This window comes from Lytechinus variegatus, chromosome 5 (assembly GCF_018143015.1).
Source record: "Lytechinus variegatus isolate NC3 chromosome 5, Lvar_3.0, whole genome shotgun sequence".
Lineage (NCBI taxonomy): Eukaryota > Metazoa > Echinodermata > Echinoidea > Temnopleuroida > Toxopneustidae > Lytechinus > Lytechinus variegatus.
In genome coordinates this window covers 45287783-45306656 of record NC_054744.1, presented here as the reverse complement: position 1 = coordinate 45306656, position 18874 = coordinate 45287783, and the positions used below count along the sequence as shown (strand labels likewise).

Sequence of the window (18874 nt, the reverse complement as noted above, 5' to 3'; positions counted from 1 at the left end):
GTATATAGTTTTCCTCACTACAGGCGATGTTCAGATTCATCCACTTTTTTTTATCAAGGTTAGTGTAATCATGGACCAAGGTCCATGGTGTAATACAACTCTTGCAACTGTTTTATCAAGGCTTGCATATGTTTGTAGATCTTAACAAAATAAATTTGCCTTGACAACAGAAAAATGATTAATTTTTTGTGTGTGTGATTATTTTTTACAACCAATGATAAAGAAGAAAGAAACTTGAACAATGTTCGCTCAGAATGATTAATGACTAATTAACCCCTTTATTAATCTACATGTATTGCTTGCCATTGTTACATAATGCCTGATTCAATGTTTGTATTGTTTAATCATGTTCATCCAATTTTCCACTCGAGTTGACTAGAATAGTAAAACAATTTTAAACGACAGTTGATTAAATGATTAATAACGATATTCAAGCTTATTTGTTTACCATGTTTGCTGTTTCTCGCCAACGAATGTCACTCCCGATCCTGTGGTCACTCCCCTGTTTTACAAACACTTTTTAACTGATTGTCCCCTCGGCAACTATTGGCGCAGTTAGTTCCCCGCCTACGGTCGCCGTATAAATACGGCGATTATAAACAACAGTCGTTTTTTTACATTTTTTTGCTTGTCAAATTTACCAGCCCCTGCCCCCCTACCTTTGGGGATAACGAATTTTGTGTTTCTTTCTTTTTTGTATTTATGTTTTGTGAATTTTTATTGATTTTATGTATTTTAATAGATATATCGACTTTTTCTGGAGAAATAAACTATTATTTGGGGTTTTTTCATGCCCTCAAAATATTTGGGAGGGTGATTGGACGTACAGGCCATCCCCCCCACGCCTTATTTTTTTGGGATATACCCCCCCCCCCCCCCCGATCTTTGCAGAGTCTCCCGTGGTAAATGCGAAAATGACATTATTTGCTCTGGGCATGGACTCGCCCATGGACCTATCCACGGAATATTATCTATTACTGGGGGTGCTGTGACAATGGTCAGCACCCCCGGTAACAATAAAATAGTAATCCTCCGTGGATAGGTCCATGGACCCTACTGGGGTCCTGCAGGGAAATCCCCGAAAAATAACTGAACTTACGTGCGCGTGCGTAAGGTACCTGGTATAGGTACGTCATCATGTTGTCGTCATATATTTTTTCATACACAGTGGATCGATCTCGTAGATATAGAGGCGACGTACGCGACGACACACAGCAAGGCCAAATTATATTTCAAGCCGTATAATTTCCGCTTCATCGTTTCGATTTCATTTTTTACAGCCGAACTTCACACAGCCACTTTAATACAGCCATGACAGGTAAATTGTCAATGAACTTTTTGCTTAATACTGGACCAAACTTGTAGGCCCGTATTCTGAAGTCGGGTTTAACTCAAAGTTAGAGTTAGACCGTCACCATGGTCTAACTCTGTGCTAAAATTATGGGAAGCCAAACGTGTCAGGATTTTTATTAAGTTGTATGTTTCTTCTGTTTACTGTGCTCTTTCCTGATTCATCGATGGTGAAGACAATCATCTAATTATACTTAATAGACAATTATTAATGATTTGAGAGCCAAATGAGCTAAAATATGATGTCTGTATAGTTAGTGATTTATGTAACAATTGGCTATCCATACTTAAACCCACTCACACAACATGCGAGGTTGACTTAAACCATAACTTTAAACCTGAGTTTAAGTTAAACCCGACTTCAGAATCGGGCCATTGGCCCGAATTCACAAATGAAACCACCTTTGTGAATCGCAAAATCAGCAAAACCCATGGTTGAAACCATGGTTTCTGCAAAAACCACCTTTGTGAATTCGGGCCATTAAATTTAGCTGCTGCAGCTAGATGGGAGCCGGGACGGGGTAGTACTAGGAGCACTCATTCAATGAACAAGGTTATAATATAACCTTGTTCTCAGTTTATATCTCCATGTGTGGCAAAATAAGGGTAGCAATGTTTGGCTTATTTTCTCTTTTTCTTTGGGGCGAATGCTTGATTTTTTTACACTGACAGTTTCCATTACACCTATTATTCATACAACTTGGCTCTCATTTAAATTTGATTCTTTAAATCATTTTTTTCTTAATCAAGAATAGAGATCAAAAAATGAAAATTTTCTTGCCATATTACTTTCCACCAATAGAGGGTGTACACAAAAATATGCCCAAAATTCAAGTTTTTGAGCGTTCTGGTGAATACAAAAATTATTCCCAAGTTACTAATGAAAAATAAATTGCAGCTGTATGAAAATTAGTAATTTTGGTCACAAAAGTGTCAGTGATATTTCAATGATTTTTCAGAGTGTGTGCTATGTACAGCATTGGCATACCATAGTCCTACCTGTAGATTCACCACAGGCAGGGTGGTAGCAGTGAACAAGTGACTAGGAGCAGAGTCAGAGAGCCCGAGGTACGGTACATTACCTCACTCATTCAATGAACAAGGTTATGATATAACCTTGTTCTCACTTATCTCCATGTGTGGCAAAATAAGGGTGGCAATGTTTGGCTTATTTTCTCCTTTTCTTTGGGACAAATGCTTGATTTTTTTACACTGAAAGTTTCCATTACACCTATTCATACAACTTGGCTCTTATTTGAATTTGATTCTTTAAATTATTTTTTTCTTAATTAAAAATAGAGATCAAAAAATGAAAATTTTCTTGCCATATTACTTTCCACCAATAGAGGGCGTACACAAAAAATATGCCCAAAATTCAAGTTTTTGAGTGCTCTGGTGAATACAAAAATTATTCCCAAGTTACTAATGAAAAATAAATTGTAACTGTATGGAAATGAGTTGGGCATGAGTCAGGAGGTTTTTGATGCCCTTGCTAAACATGACTCTTATACTTGGACTTGTTGTGACTGTGGAGCGCCAAACTTTCATTCTTCCTTATTTATGGATGTGAGTGATATTCAGACTGATAATAGCTTTGGGATACTGAATGATCATGATCCTGTATTGTCAAACAACGATTTACATATATTGGACAACCTATCCAAACATCCAGTCCTAAATGTAAAAAAGTAAAATTTGAATCAAATGAACATGTGAAAGTTAAACCTAAATATTCCCTCTACCCTCGTACAATTGTAGAGTGGAATTCACTTTCTCCCACTACTAAAAATGCATCTGACCTAGCTGCATTTAAGAAACAGCTAACTAAAAGAAGTATATAGCGGCAGCGATTGCATGAATGGCCTGCACGTCTATAGCCTCCTTGAGGCGTTCAAGTGCAGTATTCACAAGACAAGACAAGACCAATTAGTAATTTTGGTCACGTGATATTTTAATGATTTTTTAAAGTGTGTGCTCTGTACAACATTGGCATACCATAGTCCTACCTGTAGATTTCCCCACAGGCAGGGTGGTACATGTAGCAGTGAATAAGTGCATTACCTCAAGGCTCAAGTGATGCTCGTGCAAGACAGCTGTTTCGAGGTGTTCTTGAACATTTTTTTTTATTTCTCCTAGTACACAGACGGCTCCCATTAGTATGAGTAAATGCAAGGTGAGTTTCTTGGCTCCCTGGGTTAGAGGTAACCCAGTGAGCTCGTGTTTAACGTTAGGCGGACATAATTCATATGCTCTCCAAAATGGGGAAGAATCACTGGCTCACTGCAACCAACCTGCCTGTGCGGAATCTACAGGTAGGACTATGTTAATTGGTATGCCAATGCTGTACATAGCACACACTTTAAAAAATCTTTAAGAATATCACTTTTTGTGACCAAAATTACTAATTTCCATACAGTTACAATATGTTTTTCATTAATATTGGTTTTTTGTATTCACCAGAGGGCTCAAAAACTTGAATTTTGGGTATATTTTTGTGTATGCCCTCTATTTGTGGAAATTAATATGGCAAGAAAATTTTCAGTTTTCAATCTCTATTTTTAATTCAGAAAAAATATTTAAGAATTAAATTTACATATAAAAAAGAGCCAAGTTATATGATGAATAGCTGTAATGAAAACTGACAATGTACATGTAAGAAAATCAAACATTTGTCCCATATTATAAAAAGAGAAAATAAGCCAAACATTGCCACCCTTATTTTGCCACACATGGAGATGTAACTGAGAACAAGGTTATATCATAACCTTGTTCATTGAATGAGTGGCAAGAATGGGGTCGCAATACTAGCACTCGAAATAAAAGGGGAAAAAATAAATCATGCTCTTATGACTCACCTCGATTGTATGGATGAATGTCTATCAGGATACAGAATCCTGAAATCGAGACACAAACAAACTGGACACTCAAAAAAAAGGAAAAGTTAGACATCTGGCACTGTCGTCGTGTTCTTTCTCGCCAATCTCGGTATCGATCAGCCATTACCTTGTAGTACCTTGTAGTTCCATTCCCTGAAGTCCTCCACCAGGAAGGGTAACTCGGGGCTGACGAGAGTGGGAGTATTATTACTCTGTTTTGCTTTGTTGCAGGTTTTGCATGTTTAGTTTTGCTTTAAGTATGTCAGTGCTTTTGGAGGATACCATATCTGCTGTGAGATTATTCCAGTGGGAGATTGCTTCAGGGAAGAAGGAATTAGCCAGTTGGGTAGTTGTGATGAACTTTGAAGTGACGTCATTGTGTTTTCAATTTTGACAGAAGAACGAACAAGACAGACTTTTTCCCTTCCAAAACACGTTTGGCTAGTCTTAGAAAAAAAAAGCTTTGGAGAAAATAATACCCTAAATAAGATTGACCCTGCGATTGACCAGTCTTTCAAAACCACAGTCACAAGCTTATTTCTGAAAATAAGTGTTTTTGATACCAAAGAGAAATTCCAGTACATGTAGTTGCAGTAAACAATGATTTCATGAGTAAGTCTGTAAAACAAGGCTTCATTGTCAGTATACCATCTAGGATCTAGATCAGGTACAGTTACATTAACTGAACTTTGGAAAATCTTGAAATCTACACTGAAAAATGTTCACACCGAAGATTCCCAACACAGATAAGCGCGCGTGGGACAATGTATAATTATTGCTTAGAGCGCCGGGCCCCGACGCTCTACCTGAATCCTGTGCTTATTTGCTTATTTCTCAGCAATTACACAATTTCTTCCAGGATCCTTTCACATGCGTTTTATTTATACAAACATACACTTTGGTGGTCATTTCATTGGATTCTGTATGAACTCATTTTGATATCGTTACCAAAACAAGCATTTACCTTTAACTTAATTCTTAAACAAGTGTATGGCGGCCTGCATCCAAAACTGATAAAACACCACTTTAAAGGCTTTAATTTTTTAAACGTAATTTTTTTGGTCGTGCATGTTTACAGCAATATATTTGATTGCCCAAAATTCAAGTTTTTGAGAGCTCTGGTCAATACAAAAATTATGCTATGTTACTAATGAAAAATGGATTGCAACTGTATGGAGATTAATAATTTTAGTCACAAAAGTGATATTTCAATGTTTTTTAAAGTGTGTGCTCAACACAGCATTGGCATTTCATAGTCCTACCTGTAGATTCTTCACAGGCAGGATGGTAGCAGTGAACCAGTGGTTAATGGCAAAGTTACAAGAGTTGTAACTCTTTATAAAACAGGCCCTTGATCTACTAACCCAGGGAGCTGATCTAGATGACTCTGTCAGTCTGTGAGCATCAGAGAGTCCTCTACTCATACTAGATCCATGCTAGATCCAGGGTAGCCTAATTTTAGTAGTCTAGCCTACATGTAGGCTTACTTACCAATCTGGGTAATAAGCTCTTAAATGTGCGAGTTGTCTAAAATTTTGATTAAATCATGCAGCTAAAGGTATCTGCAATCACCGCAGAAAGCACCATTTTACATGCAATCAAATGAGGATCTCGGCCAAATTTAACTATGCCTGTTGCTAAGGGGCAGATCAGGGGGCAATAGCCAGAAATCTTGTTAACTATTACTGGGGGTTGGGTGTCCTTCTTTTTTTGTCTTTGGATTACACTAAAACTATGGATTCAATAGTTGTAATCATCGTCTGTTTTGTTCTCTATAATATTTCCTTCCCTTTTGTAGGCCTACTAAAAATTGATGAAATTTTGCTTGTAAATTTTCCCAAGTGACTTTCTAAAATTGATCGTCCGGACTCCGGACACACAACTGGGTATACCGTTGCCCTTGGTAATCACCTTAGTTTTTTTGTTTTGCAGGCATGGTCAAATACATGACCCCACATTTGACCAATCAGAGGAATGGATTATTCATCGTTCTTGAAGAGAAGTTTATAATCCTAGATATTCTACTTCTACTTTCAAACAAAGATCTACATGTAGATCTAACTTGTTGTCACATTCATTTTCTTCCGTTAAAGAGGCAGCACGGTGTAGCCATAGCTCAGTCAGTTGGATGTTAAAGAGAAATGCCAGTAGTTGCAGTAAACACTGATATCATGAGAAAGTCTGTAAAACCAGGCTTATTTGTCAGTATATCATCGAGGATCTAGATCTGGTACAGTTACATAAACTGAACTCTGTGAAATCTTGAAATCTACGCTGAAAAATGTTCACACTGAAGACACCAACACAGATAAAGCGCACGTGGGACAGTGTATTATTATTGCTTTGAATGTCGGCCCGACGCTTGACCCGAATCCTGTGCTTATTTGCTAATTTCTCAGCAATTACACAATTTCTTCCATAATCCTTTGGCACATATTTTTTATTCATACAAGCAGACACTTTGGTGGTCATTTCATTGGATTCTGTACGAACTCATTTTGATATCGTTACCCCAACTAGAATTTACCTTTAAAGATGCATACCAGTTGTAACAATAACGAAATACAAAATGATTAAAAAAAAACAATAACAAAATGATTCTGAACAGAATCCAATGAAATTACCATCAAAGTGTTTGTATGTTAAATGTAAAAAATGTGTGCCAAATAGATGGAAGAAAATGTGTAACTGCTGAGAAATGAGCAAAATAAGCACAGAATTCTACCAAATGTTGGGTATTTTTCAAAGCAATACTCCCACATATGCTTTTCTCAGTTTTCTGTATTAGTGATCATCACAATTATCAATTTTGAGCTAAGATCTCGTGATTTTACAAAGATAAATTTACATTAATGAACCGGATCTTGATGTATGATATTTTGACAATCAACCTTGATTTAAAAGATTTCCTCAATAAATAATTGTTTGCTGCATCTACTGTATTTTACTTTTAAGGTGTAAGCATGCGATAAATGGGTCTCACTTCGAGTCCTGTTTATGCTGAAAAAGTGGAATTGATGCTCACCTTTCAGTTCAGGTGTAAATGAAGTTGGAAAACACTGTTGATTGGATTTGGAAGGGACCAAATTTTGTCCATGTATAGGGGAGTTACAACCTCTCCTTTACCTGTTCAAACCAGTACTGTGTGTCTTATGAGTATGGTGTTCAGCAGCTGTATTAGATGTCATGAGCCAAGTGTATCATTCACCAGACATTGCAGGTCCTGACCTTAATACAATATAGATCTAGTATTAGTCCAAATACCATTCTCTATTTTCCTTTGTTCAGCGTCAGAAGGATCAACTTATATATAATGTGAATAAACAGGAAATTTTGTGAGAATATGAAGAATTTTCAAGAAATGTCGGGAATTTTCAAAAGTAATAATTTACTGATAAATACAGGCCTACATGGATACCGAGGTGTACATGTGCTGCACCACGCCGTACACCGGGGTACCGTAGTACCCCAGGGTACGGCGTTGTGCAGCGCCATCTTGTGTTGTAATAGTGTACAGTTACATTGTTGTCATTGTGATCACGGTCGTACGATCGGTGCGACAACCATGACAATGATGGGGACAATGATCACAAAGCCTATTTCCTTTCTTTGATACAATCTTATGCCAATAATAGTAAACAAATAGAATAAAGTTATTTGCATGCATTAATTGTTACATAAGATCACTAAAAAGAAAAAAAAAATCTGTACAAAACATTAAAATATACTTGTACACATTTTTGGTAACCCAGGGTACAGCGCAAAAAATAAAATAAATAATTCAACAAAATGGCGGATTATCATTTGGTACCCCAGGGTACCAAATACTGCATCATGTACAGAGTCAGATATTGCTTCGCTGTGCTTAGATCAAAAGTTTCAGTCTCTGTATTATGGTTGTTCCGCTGAACTACGTTGGTGAATGGGGATGATAGTAAAATGTCAGAAATTGTTGAATAAATCCCCAGAAACGACGGTTATTCCTGTGCTTTGTCAGGAAGGTTCAAACCCAATGCTGATATTGTTAGATAAGAGCAGAATTGTATTGAATCCAATGTAAAAGTTGAATGTAACAAATTCTTTAAAAATGTGTTCAGTGGATGAATGGTTTGTGTGATAGCAGTACACAGTGCCTGCATTTCAACTTACACTTGGGATCCTGATCATAGGATATTAAAGGGGAAATCCACCCTGGCAATACCGGTAAGTTGATTTCCATTATAACAAAAAAGTTAGAGAAACATTGGTGAAGGTTTGATGAATATCCATTAAGGAATACAAGAGTTATGAATTATTAAATTTTTTAATGTGTGAAATACGATTAATAGCGTTTGGGACTAACTAAGCTTTATTTTCAAGTATAATGTTGCTATAAATATTTTTCTTTTTTAGCTGAATACAAGAAACTGGGAAAGGGTCAGGACTTGGAGAGTGGAATGGGATCACCCTTCTTAGACGACCCAAATGAATCTTGTAATATGGTAAGATTTTTTGTCCCAATTACTATATCCTTCCATGATTTTCATTATATTTAATTATCTTCTTTTTTTTGGGGGGGGGCCTTATTTATATTTTACGGTTACCATCTACATCCAACCAGTCATACGGTGTCAGCTTATAAGCCTTTGTACAGTATATAGAAACCCATACTTCTGTTTTGGGGGCATTGCACTGGCGTGATGGGCTGATTTATACTGTACATAGAGGCAAAAGTTAGCGTATGCAGCATTAACTATGACAAAGAAATGTGTGGACTGTGGACCCGTGCATAAGCTTAATAGAGTCACTATTGCCCCCATACAATAAGGCCATGAAATGCTTTGTAGGATCTGATGCTGGATATGCGCCTGGTAGTGACTGCCCAAGCATGCCAGCTTCTATGTCCCGTATGCTGAAGTCTGGTTTAATTTAGACCACGGTCGTACTCTGTGCTAAAACTAGTATGGGCAGCCAAAAAATTCTATATATTGTATATTTCTTATGTTTAAGATTTTGTTTCCTTTTGCCTTCATAATGAAGAAAAATACTGCAGTTACAATTCCCTGACAATTATGAACAATTTGTGTGTGGTACGAGTTAATGAATTGAATGTGTACTGTCAGGGATTTGTGTCCCATTTGGCTCTCCATACTTAAACCACAACTTTGAACCAGGGTTTGATTTAGACCAGAGTTCAGAATACGGGCCTATGAGTTTATTTCAAATGCCAAAACTGCGTTGGCATTATCTTAATCTGTCTAGGGGCCCAAATGGGTGAATTATGTGTGAACAGAGGGGTGTTCTCAAGTGGTGACAACTATCCCTTTTTGGCCTAGTCCATCAGTTTTATATTTAATCATATAAATTGGCTTATGTCCATGGGCCCCAAATGACTAATACCCCTTTCATAAACCCAATTATGCGGCTAATAGCAGCATAATTTGGTCGTAAAATTGGAGGAGGACCAGAGTTATTTGCATTTGCATTATTTTGATGCTGCTATTATCCGAATAATAGCAGCATCAGGACCAGATTTTGACTTTATGAACGCATTTCCAAATAATGCGGATAATTGCCATGGTGCGGTCACAAGGTCACCCTTTTCCAACACCACCGCATTGGAGGGGGCGTGTCCAGTTGTCATGACGATTATCCGCCTTTTTCAGGACGGGCGCTTGTAAAAATAGTGCGGATTATTTTCGGAGTTTGTGAACGCAATTTTTATTGAATTATCTGCATTACTCTTAGGCAGCTAATTGGAGGATGGGTTTATGAAAAGGGTATTAAACTGTCTAGGGGCCCAAATGGGTGAATTATGTGTCTATAACAACAGAGGGGTGTTTTCAAGTGGTGACAACTATCCCTTTCTGGCCTAGTCCATCAGGTTTTATATTTAATCATATAAATTTGCTTATGTCTGTGGGCTTGATTGAGTAAATATCTACATGTATGTACTTTCTCAAATGTCAGAGCCGCATCTTTTGTGCAGGAATCCCACAAGCACACTTTCATTGCCAATTCTCACACATAATCATAGACAAATGAATGGGGAATGCAGGATAGTTGCTATGAAGAGACGCTAAGTGCATTTATAGGAGAATACCTGCTCAAAGATGTGGCACAGACTTCTGACAAGGTATCCAACAACCAAAGGGTATTTTGAGGGGGCCTTGGGCCCGAACCTGACCAGCACCATTTTTTTACTCATATTCTCAGCACATTTGAGGGGTCAAATCTTATGGGCTCATAGGGATTAGTCAGAATGTTGTCGGCTCTCTGTTTTTGTCTCACCTGCGAAGCAGAGTGAGACTATAGGCGCCGCTTTTCCGACGGCGGCGGCGGCAGCGTCAACATCAAATCTTAACCTGAGGTTAAGTTTTTGAAATGACATCATAACTTAGAAAGTATATGGACCTAGTTCATGAAACTTGGCCATAAGGTTAATCAAGTATTACTGAACATCCTTTTAAAGTTTCATGTCACATGACCAAGGTCAAAGGTCATTTAGGGTCAATGAACTTAGACCATGTTGGAGGAATCAACATTGAAATCTTAACCTGAGGTTAAGTTTTTGAAATGTCATCATAACTTAGAAAATATATGGACCTAGTTCATGAAACTTACACATAAGGTTAATCAAGTATCACTGAACATCCTGCATGAGTTTCACGTCACATGACCAAGGTCAAAGGTCATTTAGGGTCAATGAACTTTGGCCGAATTGGGGGTATCTGTTGAATTACCATCATAACTTTGAAAGTTTATTAGTCTAGTTCACTAAACTTGGACATATGAGTAATCAAATATCACTGAACATCCTGTGCGCGTTTCAGGTCACATGACCAAGGTCAAAGGTCAATGAACTTTGGCCGAATTGGGTGTATCTGTTGAATTACCATCAAAACTTTGAAAGTTTATGGATCTGATTCATGAAACTTGGACATAATAGTAATCAAGCATCACTGAATATTTTGTGCAAGTTTCAGGTCTCATGATTAAGGTCAAAGGTCATTTAGGGTCAATGAACTTTGGCCGAATCGGGGGTATCTGTTGAATTACCATCATAACTTTGAAAGTTTATTAGTCTAGTTCACTAAACTTGGACATATGAGTAATCAAATATCACTGAACATCCTGTGCGCGTTTCAGGTCACATGACCGAGGTCAAAGGTCAATGAACTTTGGCCGAATTGGGTGTATCTGTTGAATTACCATCAAAACTTTAAAAGTTTATGGATCTGATTCATGAAACTTGGACATAATAGTAATCAAGCATCACTGAATATTTTGTGCAAGTTTCAGGTCTCATGATTAAGGTCAAAGGTCATTTAGGGTCAATGAACTTTGGCCGAATCGGGGGTATCTGTTGAATTACCATCATAACTTTGAAAGTTTATTAGTCTAGTTCACTAAACTTGGACATATGAGTAATCAAGTATCACTGAACATCCTGTGCGAGTTTCAGGTCACATGATCAAGGTCAAAGGTCATGTAAGGTCAATGAACTTTGGCCATGTTGAGGTTTTTTGTTGAATAACCATCATATCTCTGTAAGTTTATTGGTCTCGTTCATAAAAAGTGGACATAAGAGTAACCATGTATCACTGAACATCTTGTGCGAGTTAGAGTAGTATTCAAAGTCAGCACTGCTGCTATATTGAACCGCGTGATGCAGGTGAGACGGCCAGAGGCATTCCACTTGTTTGTCTTTTGTTTGACGGTTGTACAGTAGTAGTAGTACATGTAGATGCAGTTATTGAACTTGTAGTAGATATAGTAAAAGTAGAAGTAGTAGTAGTAGTAGAACTAGTAGTAGTAGAACTAGTAGTAGTAGAACTAGTAGTAGTAGTAGTAGTAGTAGTAGTAGTAGTAGTAGTAGTAGTAGTAGTAGTAGTAGTAGTAGTAGTAGTAGTAGCAGTAGTAGTAGTAGTAGTAGTAGTAGTAGTAGTTGAGACCTTTCGTTTTCTGTGACGTGCCATGTGGACGTACGAGATTAAGGAATTTTGGGAGCACTGCGCATGCGCGAAGTAATCTGTGACGAGCCTTCTCGTCCACTGACCAAATCTGTGACTCGTATTTGAGGGTTTTGACGTTCGGTGTCATAGTGCTCGAACGAGCGCTAGTTCGTACATGATGACGTCATCCCAGCTTGGCAAAAATGAATGAAGCCGCATCAACACTCGAGTTTCGTTGATTCAGCAGGGCTGGTAAACTGCAAATTACTGCTTGTTACCAGCTTTTCCATTACATTTAGCGTGTCCTGTTTTCAGACACTACATATATCCGATAGGTAATTGATGTTTTATTTCCAAACAACCGTGTTTTTCGGCTTTTTGCGCAAGAGTGCAAATGTTGCACCCACAGTCGCCCCACTGGTTCGTAGCGTGATGCTACGCCTGATTCTCCGGCCAAGCATCGGCCCACGGCCCGCTCGCTATCACGCTAGTATATGCTGTGGCGTGGTACGGGTACGTCGACTTAAATCGAAACTGTTTTCATCAATGTACGAACGTGATACTGAACGAGCGGTGTCACCACTTCCGGTGAACTAGGAATACGTTGCAGTCGCAGACAATCGAAATCTCTCTAGTAATAGTAGTAGAACTACAGTGCGTATAAAAAACCGGACAGATTTGAAAAGTCTATAAAATTTTTGTTTCAAATTATGATCTCTATATTTTGGTGTCAATAGGTGCTCTGAAGTCTTATCCTTCAAATGTCATTAAAATAATTTAGTTTCGTTCATGCTTGAGCAAGTTGAGCGAACACGGGATGTTTTTGTCTGGGGTTGAAATTTTGTCATTTTATGCCAAAATGGCATAAAATGATAAATATGATGGTCCGACTTCTTGTTAATCAGCAGACTTCCTCTTAAGTTACCTTTGCACTTCTTTGCCATAATTTTTGAATTATCAGGTCAAAATTCATTTCCAAATCTACTTATTTGCTTGAATATATCTGTTGTTCCTCTTTAATATGTTCCCTTTTATCTTTGAATATTCCTTCTTTAGGCAAGAACAATCTTTTTAAAAACCAAAGTATGGGAGAGCATGTTTTTTTTTTCCAAATCCTTTCATTGTGTGCTACAAAGGTTATGGTGCCTTTGAACAGTGGCATACTGATAGGTGGGGGCTCGGGGTGCTTCCCTTCCCCCACCAAATAAAAAAAATCTGACCAAGAAAAAAAAGGGGGAAAGAAAAATAACAGAAAATATAGAAAACAAAATATGACATCATTTTCTGAATATCATGTCAAAATCACAAAATTTTATATTTTAATAAAAAAGTGGAAATTTTCGCATGTTTGCTTCACAACTTTTTAATACATTAAATACCCTATCTGCCATATCTTGCTCCTTCAAAATTGACTTAATACATCATTGCCTTTGAAAGACGTGAATCCTTTCCTGTTGTCCTGTCAAGAACATGATTAAACTTGGTCAAGGAATCAATAACCCCTTGAAAAATGTATTCATGTCTTTTAAAGGTACCATAACATAATTTGTTTCACATAATAAAAGGATTTGAATAATTACAAATTCTCCTGATTGATAATGCAAATCTTCTTACTTGGGTTGACAAAAAGTCTTCTTATCTTACTTATGAAGGAAAATTCAAAGGTAAAACAAGTTGAAATGAAAAACAAAATAATTCAAGTAAATAAATAAATTCATAAAATAAATTTGACAGCAAAATTCGAAAATCATGGCAAAGATAATGAAAAGATTAAGAGAAAGTCTGCTGATTGGCCAAAAGTCTAATCATCAAATTTCTCATTTCTGCCATTTTGGTGCAAGCCTCTTTTTGAACACCCGATAAAAACGTCCCATGTTCGCTCAAGCATGAACAAAATTTATTTTTTTAAATGGCATTTCAATAATAAGATCTCAGAGTATCTATTAACATCAAAATATAGATATAATATTCTGAAACAAATATTTTATAGACTTTTCAAAACTGTCCCTTTTTTTTATATGCACTGTAGTAGTAGTAGTAGTAGTCGTCGTAGTGGTAGTGGTAGTAGTAGTAGTAGTAGTGGTAGTAGTAGTAATAGTGGTAGTAGTAGTAATAGTGGTAGTAGTGGTAGCGGTAGTGGTAGTAGTAGTAGTAATAGTGGTGGTAGTGGTAGCGGTAGTGGTAGTAGTAGTAGTAGTAGTAGTAGTAGTAGTAGTAGTAGTAGTAGTAGTAGTAGTAGTAGTAATAGTGGTAGTAGTAGTAGTAGTAGTAATAGTGGTAGTAGTAGTAGTAGTGGCGGTAGTGGTAGCGGTAGTGGTAGTAGTAGTAGTGGTGGTAGTGGTAGCGGTAGTGGTAGTAGTAGTAGTAGTAGTAGTAGTAGTAGTAGTAGTAGTAGTAGTAGTAGTTGTTGTTAGTAGGAGGAGAGGAGTAAAGAGAGATCAGAGAGAGAGAGAGAGCCGGGGTGAACCATTGTTCCCCCCCCCCCCACCCTATCTGATCAGAATGCTGTGGTACCACTGAAACGAAGAGAGCATGGGAAGAGCAAATGACAAAGAAAATAGAAAAGAAGAATTAGTAAGAGGTGGAGGAAGAGGGGGTTATTGTAACAATATATCTATGATAACCAAACACCTATACACCTGTCATTTGACTGTCCATAGGCACCACAAGCTCAAGTGATGGGTCAGGCAAGGTTTGGCCAGCAGCCAAATGACCATCTTCTCTTTGCCATACTCACAACTGTATTCTGCTGTATCCCGTGTGGCATTGTAGCAATCGTCAAGTCTGTGGATGTAAGTTAATACTACTTCACTGAAGTCTTTAATTGACTTTAATTCTTCCTCAAATTATTTTTTGATGATTAGTGATTTGAATAAGTTTTCTTGTACACTGGAGAGTGATAATCAATATTCATCTTTTATTTTCAGTATTTTCATTGATGTTTTCAAGAATTCAGTGTATGAGTGATAGGGCTACTAATATTTATGTAGTGCACAGGTTCATTCTCGGTGCTCATAGTGCCTCAAGAGCAGTGGCATACCTGGGATTTTCCACAGGTATGCCACTGCTGTTGAGGCACTATGAGCAGTGGCATACCTGGGATTTTCCACAGGGGGGGGCAAAACCGGTCGAAAAATTTTACAAGAAAAAAAAAAGGTCTTCAATCGTACCCGAAAAAAATTTAACAAGCAAAAAAAAAAGGTCTTCAAGCTCGTCAGGGGGGGGCAGGGATATTTGTATGGGTTGTGACTCGTCAGGGGGGGGGCAGACTGCCCCCTCTAGTTTGGATTGTTTGCAGACTCGAGCTCAATCTAATGGCTTCTGTAATCAATAAGTGGGACTGTAGAGAAGTCTAGCACAAGATATAGCTTGCTCAGCCAGTTATTCCCTCGGGTCGCCTTTAATATTCATACTCCAAATATTGTGTTTTGAAAAACTGGGTAGGGTAGGGTCATGTGTTTGTGAATAAACTTTTGCAAAAAAGGCATTTGGGATGTAGGAAGTCACACCATGCCCAATACTGATCCCTTGATCAACATTGCAGCTTTCATTGTTTACATTTGGTGGCCTGCTCCCCTAAACTGTTCCATACTAACCATGTAGTAAAAGTTTTGAAATTGAGTCAGTATTAATTTATTTTGTATCTTTTACACATTTCTGCCAGGTTCGTAATAAATGGCTGGTTGGTGATGTCGTAGGAGCTACGCAGTCTGCAAGAGCAGCCAAGCGATATTCAGTGTGCAGTCTTGTATTTGGTGTTCTCTTCTTCTGCTCCTATGTTGGGATCATGGGGGCATTTGCCATTTACAGCATAAAAGCTATGAAAGAGATGGGAGAGCTCGGGCAACCTAACGGTAATCAACTCACCATCCTCCATCAATTACAGGATCAGCAAGGGTAAAACCCATAGGGGCTTGGTGCACACCATGCATCGAAGAGTTAGAAATTATCCTCAGCCTCAACTTCATCTCTCAATTTGTAGGATAATGTTCGAGGAATGTGCATCATGTAGACGTGCTTACCTAAATCCTTTTGCTTAACCGAGTTCCACATTCGTTTAATAAGCTATTCTCAGATAATACGTGGTTCCCATCATTGCCATATTTCTAATACAGCTTTTTCTGAGCTCCACTTAAAATTCATCTGCATATATAAATGAAAAAATTGAAATGATGCATTTTCTGGAATCACCCCAATATAAAGAAAAAAAACAACTTCTAAAATGTAAAAGAAATATATAGTGATAAATTTGAAAAACGCCACTCACCAATTTGATTTATTCTGTTTGTGTCCCACCAGTGTCTCTTCCACTTAGCTTAGACCAAAATAATTTAATATTACCTGTTGAATTTACATGTAGTACCAGTAAACTGCTCTGGACTGTGTTTTACAAATCTTTGTAAAGGTCCTGACTCACATTGTTCCGTGCAAACCTTGCTTATGAGTTGCAGGTGATTGCCCGCAACAAAGTTTTGAGCTTGTTCAAAACTTTTCTACGGGGAAACTGCGTGTGAGATGCGTGCGAGATACTGTCAACGCGGGCGACCTGCAGTTAGCAAAAATAGTTACCTGCAAGTCACACGCAAGGCTTGCATGGAATGAACTGACAGGGCTTTAAGTTGTGCATGGCTTTGCCCTTCACTGTTGACTCTAATAGATCCTATCATGTAATATTCTACCATAACTAGTTGGTGGGATGGCATCTTTTCTGGCCCAAGGAAAGGTAACCAGTCATGGAGAGTCATACCGAACTTATAAAACTTGAAGGTTTCCATGGTGAAGAATAATAGTACAGTAGGTTTCACGATACACCATGTATCTTTCTTTGGCAAGTGTTGGTCCTGAAAATGACCACCTAAACTTGACGTTTTGACAAGTGTGTTCTTGTCGTCTTCAGGAGTACTTACAGATAGCTTTATGAAATTCCCACCAGAGGCAAGCGGGAAAATTTTAAGAGTGATTTAAATATTTTTTACTGATTTTCTTTAATGAATATTGACGATGTAGTATTTTCCTACATTGATAATGATGGTAATAATTGATCATGATGATATTTATTATCCAGAATTCCATAACACAGCTTAAATAGCACTTGATTGTGAGACTAGTTTTTACGATTGATTGCACTGATCATTGCACTTAATTCATGAGAACAAATCAATTTTTTTATCAATTGCTTAGCTTTATGATTATTGGCAGCTTTATGATTATTGGCCCCTTAATGTATAATTTTCATCTTTTCAGTAACAACAAATTAAAAAGATATATATATAATATTTGCCCTTTTCCAATATACAAAAGCCTATCCTAATTTCCTTATATAATGAGGCCTGTATCAGTGTCATGTATATATTTGTTTCTGATTATTTTTGTTTCCACTTATATATATATATATATATTCAGCTTTGGGTTAGGGGTTTATTGTTTTATTTTTGTATCTTGTTTTTATTCTAGAGCATAATGTAACATGTTATGAATTGTATTCTGTATATTGATGATGGTGACGAAGATAGGCAAGGAATCTTGACAATAATTGTATGTTGGTTTTTTTGTCTCGCCCACCAGAGGGAAGGCGAGACTTAAGGATCCAAATGTCGTCGGTCGTCCGTCCGTCCATCACAAACCTGTAATGACACATAACTCCACAACCGTATGTCGCTTTTCAACCAAACTTGGGTGGTAGATGGACTTGGGGGACCTGCATGTTATGCTGCAGTCTGAGGTCACATGGTAAGGTCAAAGGTCATTTTCAGGTCAACGTTAAAGTTCACATGCAAGACTCTCTTATGACACCTAACTCCGCAACCGTATGTCGCTTTTCAACCAAACTTGGGTGGTAGATGGACTTGGGGGACCTGCATGTTATGCTGCAGTCTGAGGTCACATGGTAAGGTCAAAGGTCATTTTCAGGTCAACGTTTAAGTTCACATGCAAGACTCTCTTATGACACCTAACTCCGCAACCGTATGTCGCTTTTCAACCAAACTTGGATGGTAGATGGACTTGGGGGACTTGCATATTATGCTGCAGTCGGAGGTCACATGGTAAGGTCAAAGGTCATTTTCAGGTCAACGTTAAAGTTCACATGCAAGACTCTCTTATGACACCTAACTCCGCAACCGTATGTCGCTTTTCAACCAAACTTGGATGGTAGATGGACTTGGGAGACTTGCATATTATGCTGCAGTCGGAGGTCACATGGTAAGGTCAAAGGTCATTTTCAGGTCAACGTTAAAGTTTACATGCAAGACTCTCTTATGACACCTAACTCCGCAACCGTAAGTTACTTTTCAACAAAACTTGTATGGTAGATGTACTTAGGCGACCTGCATGTTAAGATAATAATAACTTAAACTTATATAGCGCTTTTCATGAAATCATATCAAAGCGCTTTACAATGTAGAACATACAAAATATACAAATTAGAAATCATTAAACTAAGAGAGAGAGAGAAAAAAGAAATCAAGAACACTGTAAATGGCGCGATGTTGAATATGCTTTATTCATGAGGTGCGTTTTTAAATTTGATCGAAATGAAGTGATATTTGAGATGCAACGAAGGGAAGCTGGAAGAGTGTTCCAAAGACGTGGGGCAAAGCTTGAAAAGGACCTATCACCAAAAATTTTAGTTTTTGTTTTTTTGACTGTTAAGAAATTTTGATTGACAGAACGAAGGGACCTACTGGGAGTATATGCCTGGATCAATTCGGAGAG

At 37.8% G+C, this 18874-nt stretch overlaps 1 protein-coding gene across 1 annotated transcript; it reads left to right on the top strand.

The window, feature by feature from the left end:
* The first annotated feature begins 1152 nt into the window (after positions 1-1152).
* LOC121416275 (proline-rich transmembrane protein 1-like) lies at positions 1153-16707 on the top strand. The gene is made up of 4 exons (XM_041609805.1): positions 1153-1318; positions 8619-8707; positions 14821-14952; positions 15825-16707. Exons 1-4 carry the CDS (start codon positions 1312-1314, stop codon positions 16059-16061), a joined length of 465 nt encoding a protein of 154 aa, XP_041465739.1. The 5' UTR covers positions 1153-1311; the 3' UTR covers positions 16062-16707.
* The last annotated feature ends 2167 nt before the right edge of the window (positions 16708-18874 follow it).

Excerpts from the sequence above, each read along its gene's own strand:
- LOC121416275 (XM_041609805.1), top strand. Across the intron at positions 8,708-14,820 it reads CAAATGAATCTTGTAATATG|GCACCACAAGCTCAAGTGAT; the intron begins GTAAGATTTTTT and ends GACTGTCCATAG. Across the intron at positions 14,953-15,824 it reads CAATCGTCAAGTCTGTGGAT|GTTCGTAATAAATGGCTGGT; the intron begins GTAAGTTAATAC and ends CATTTCTGCCAG.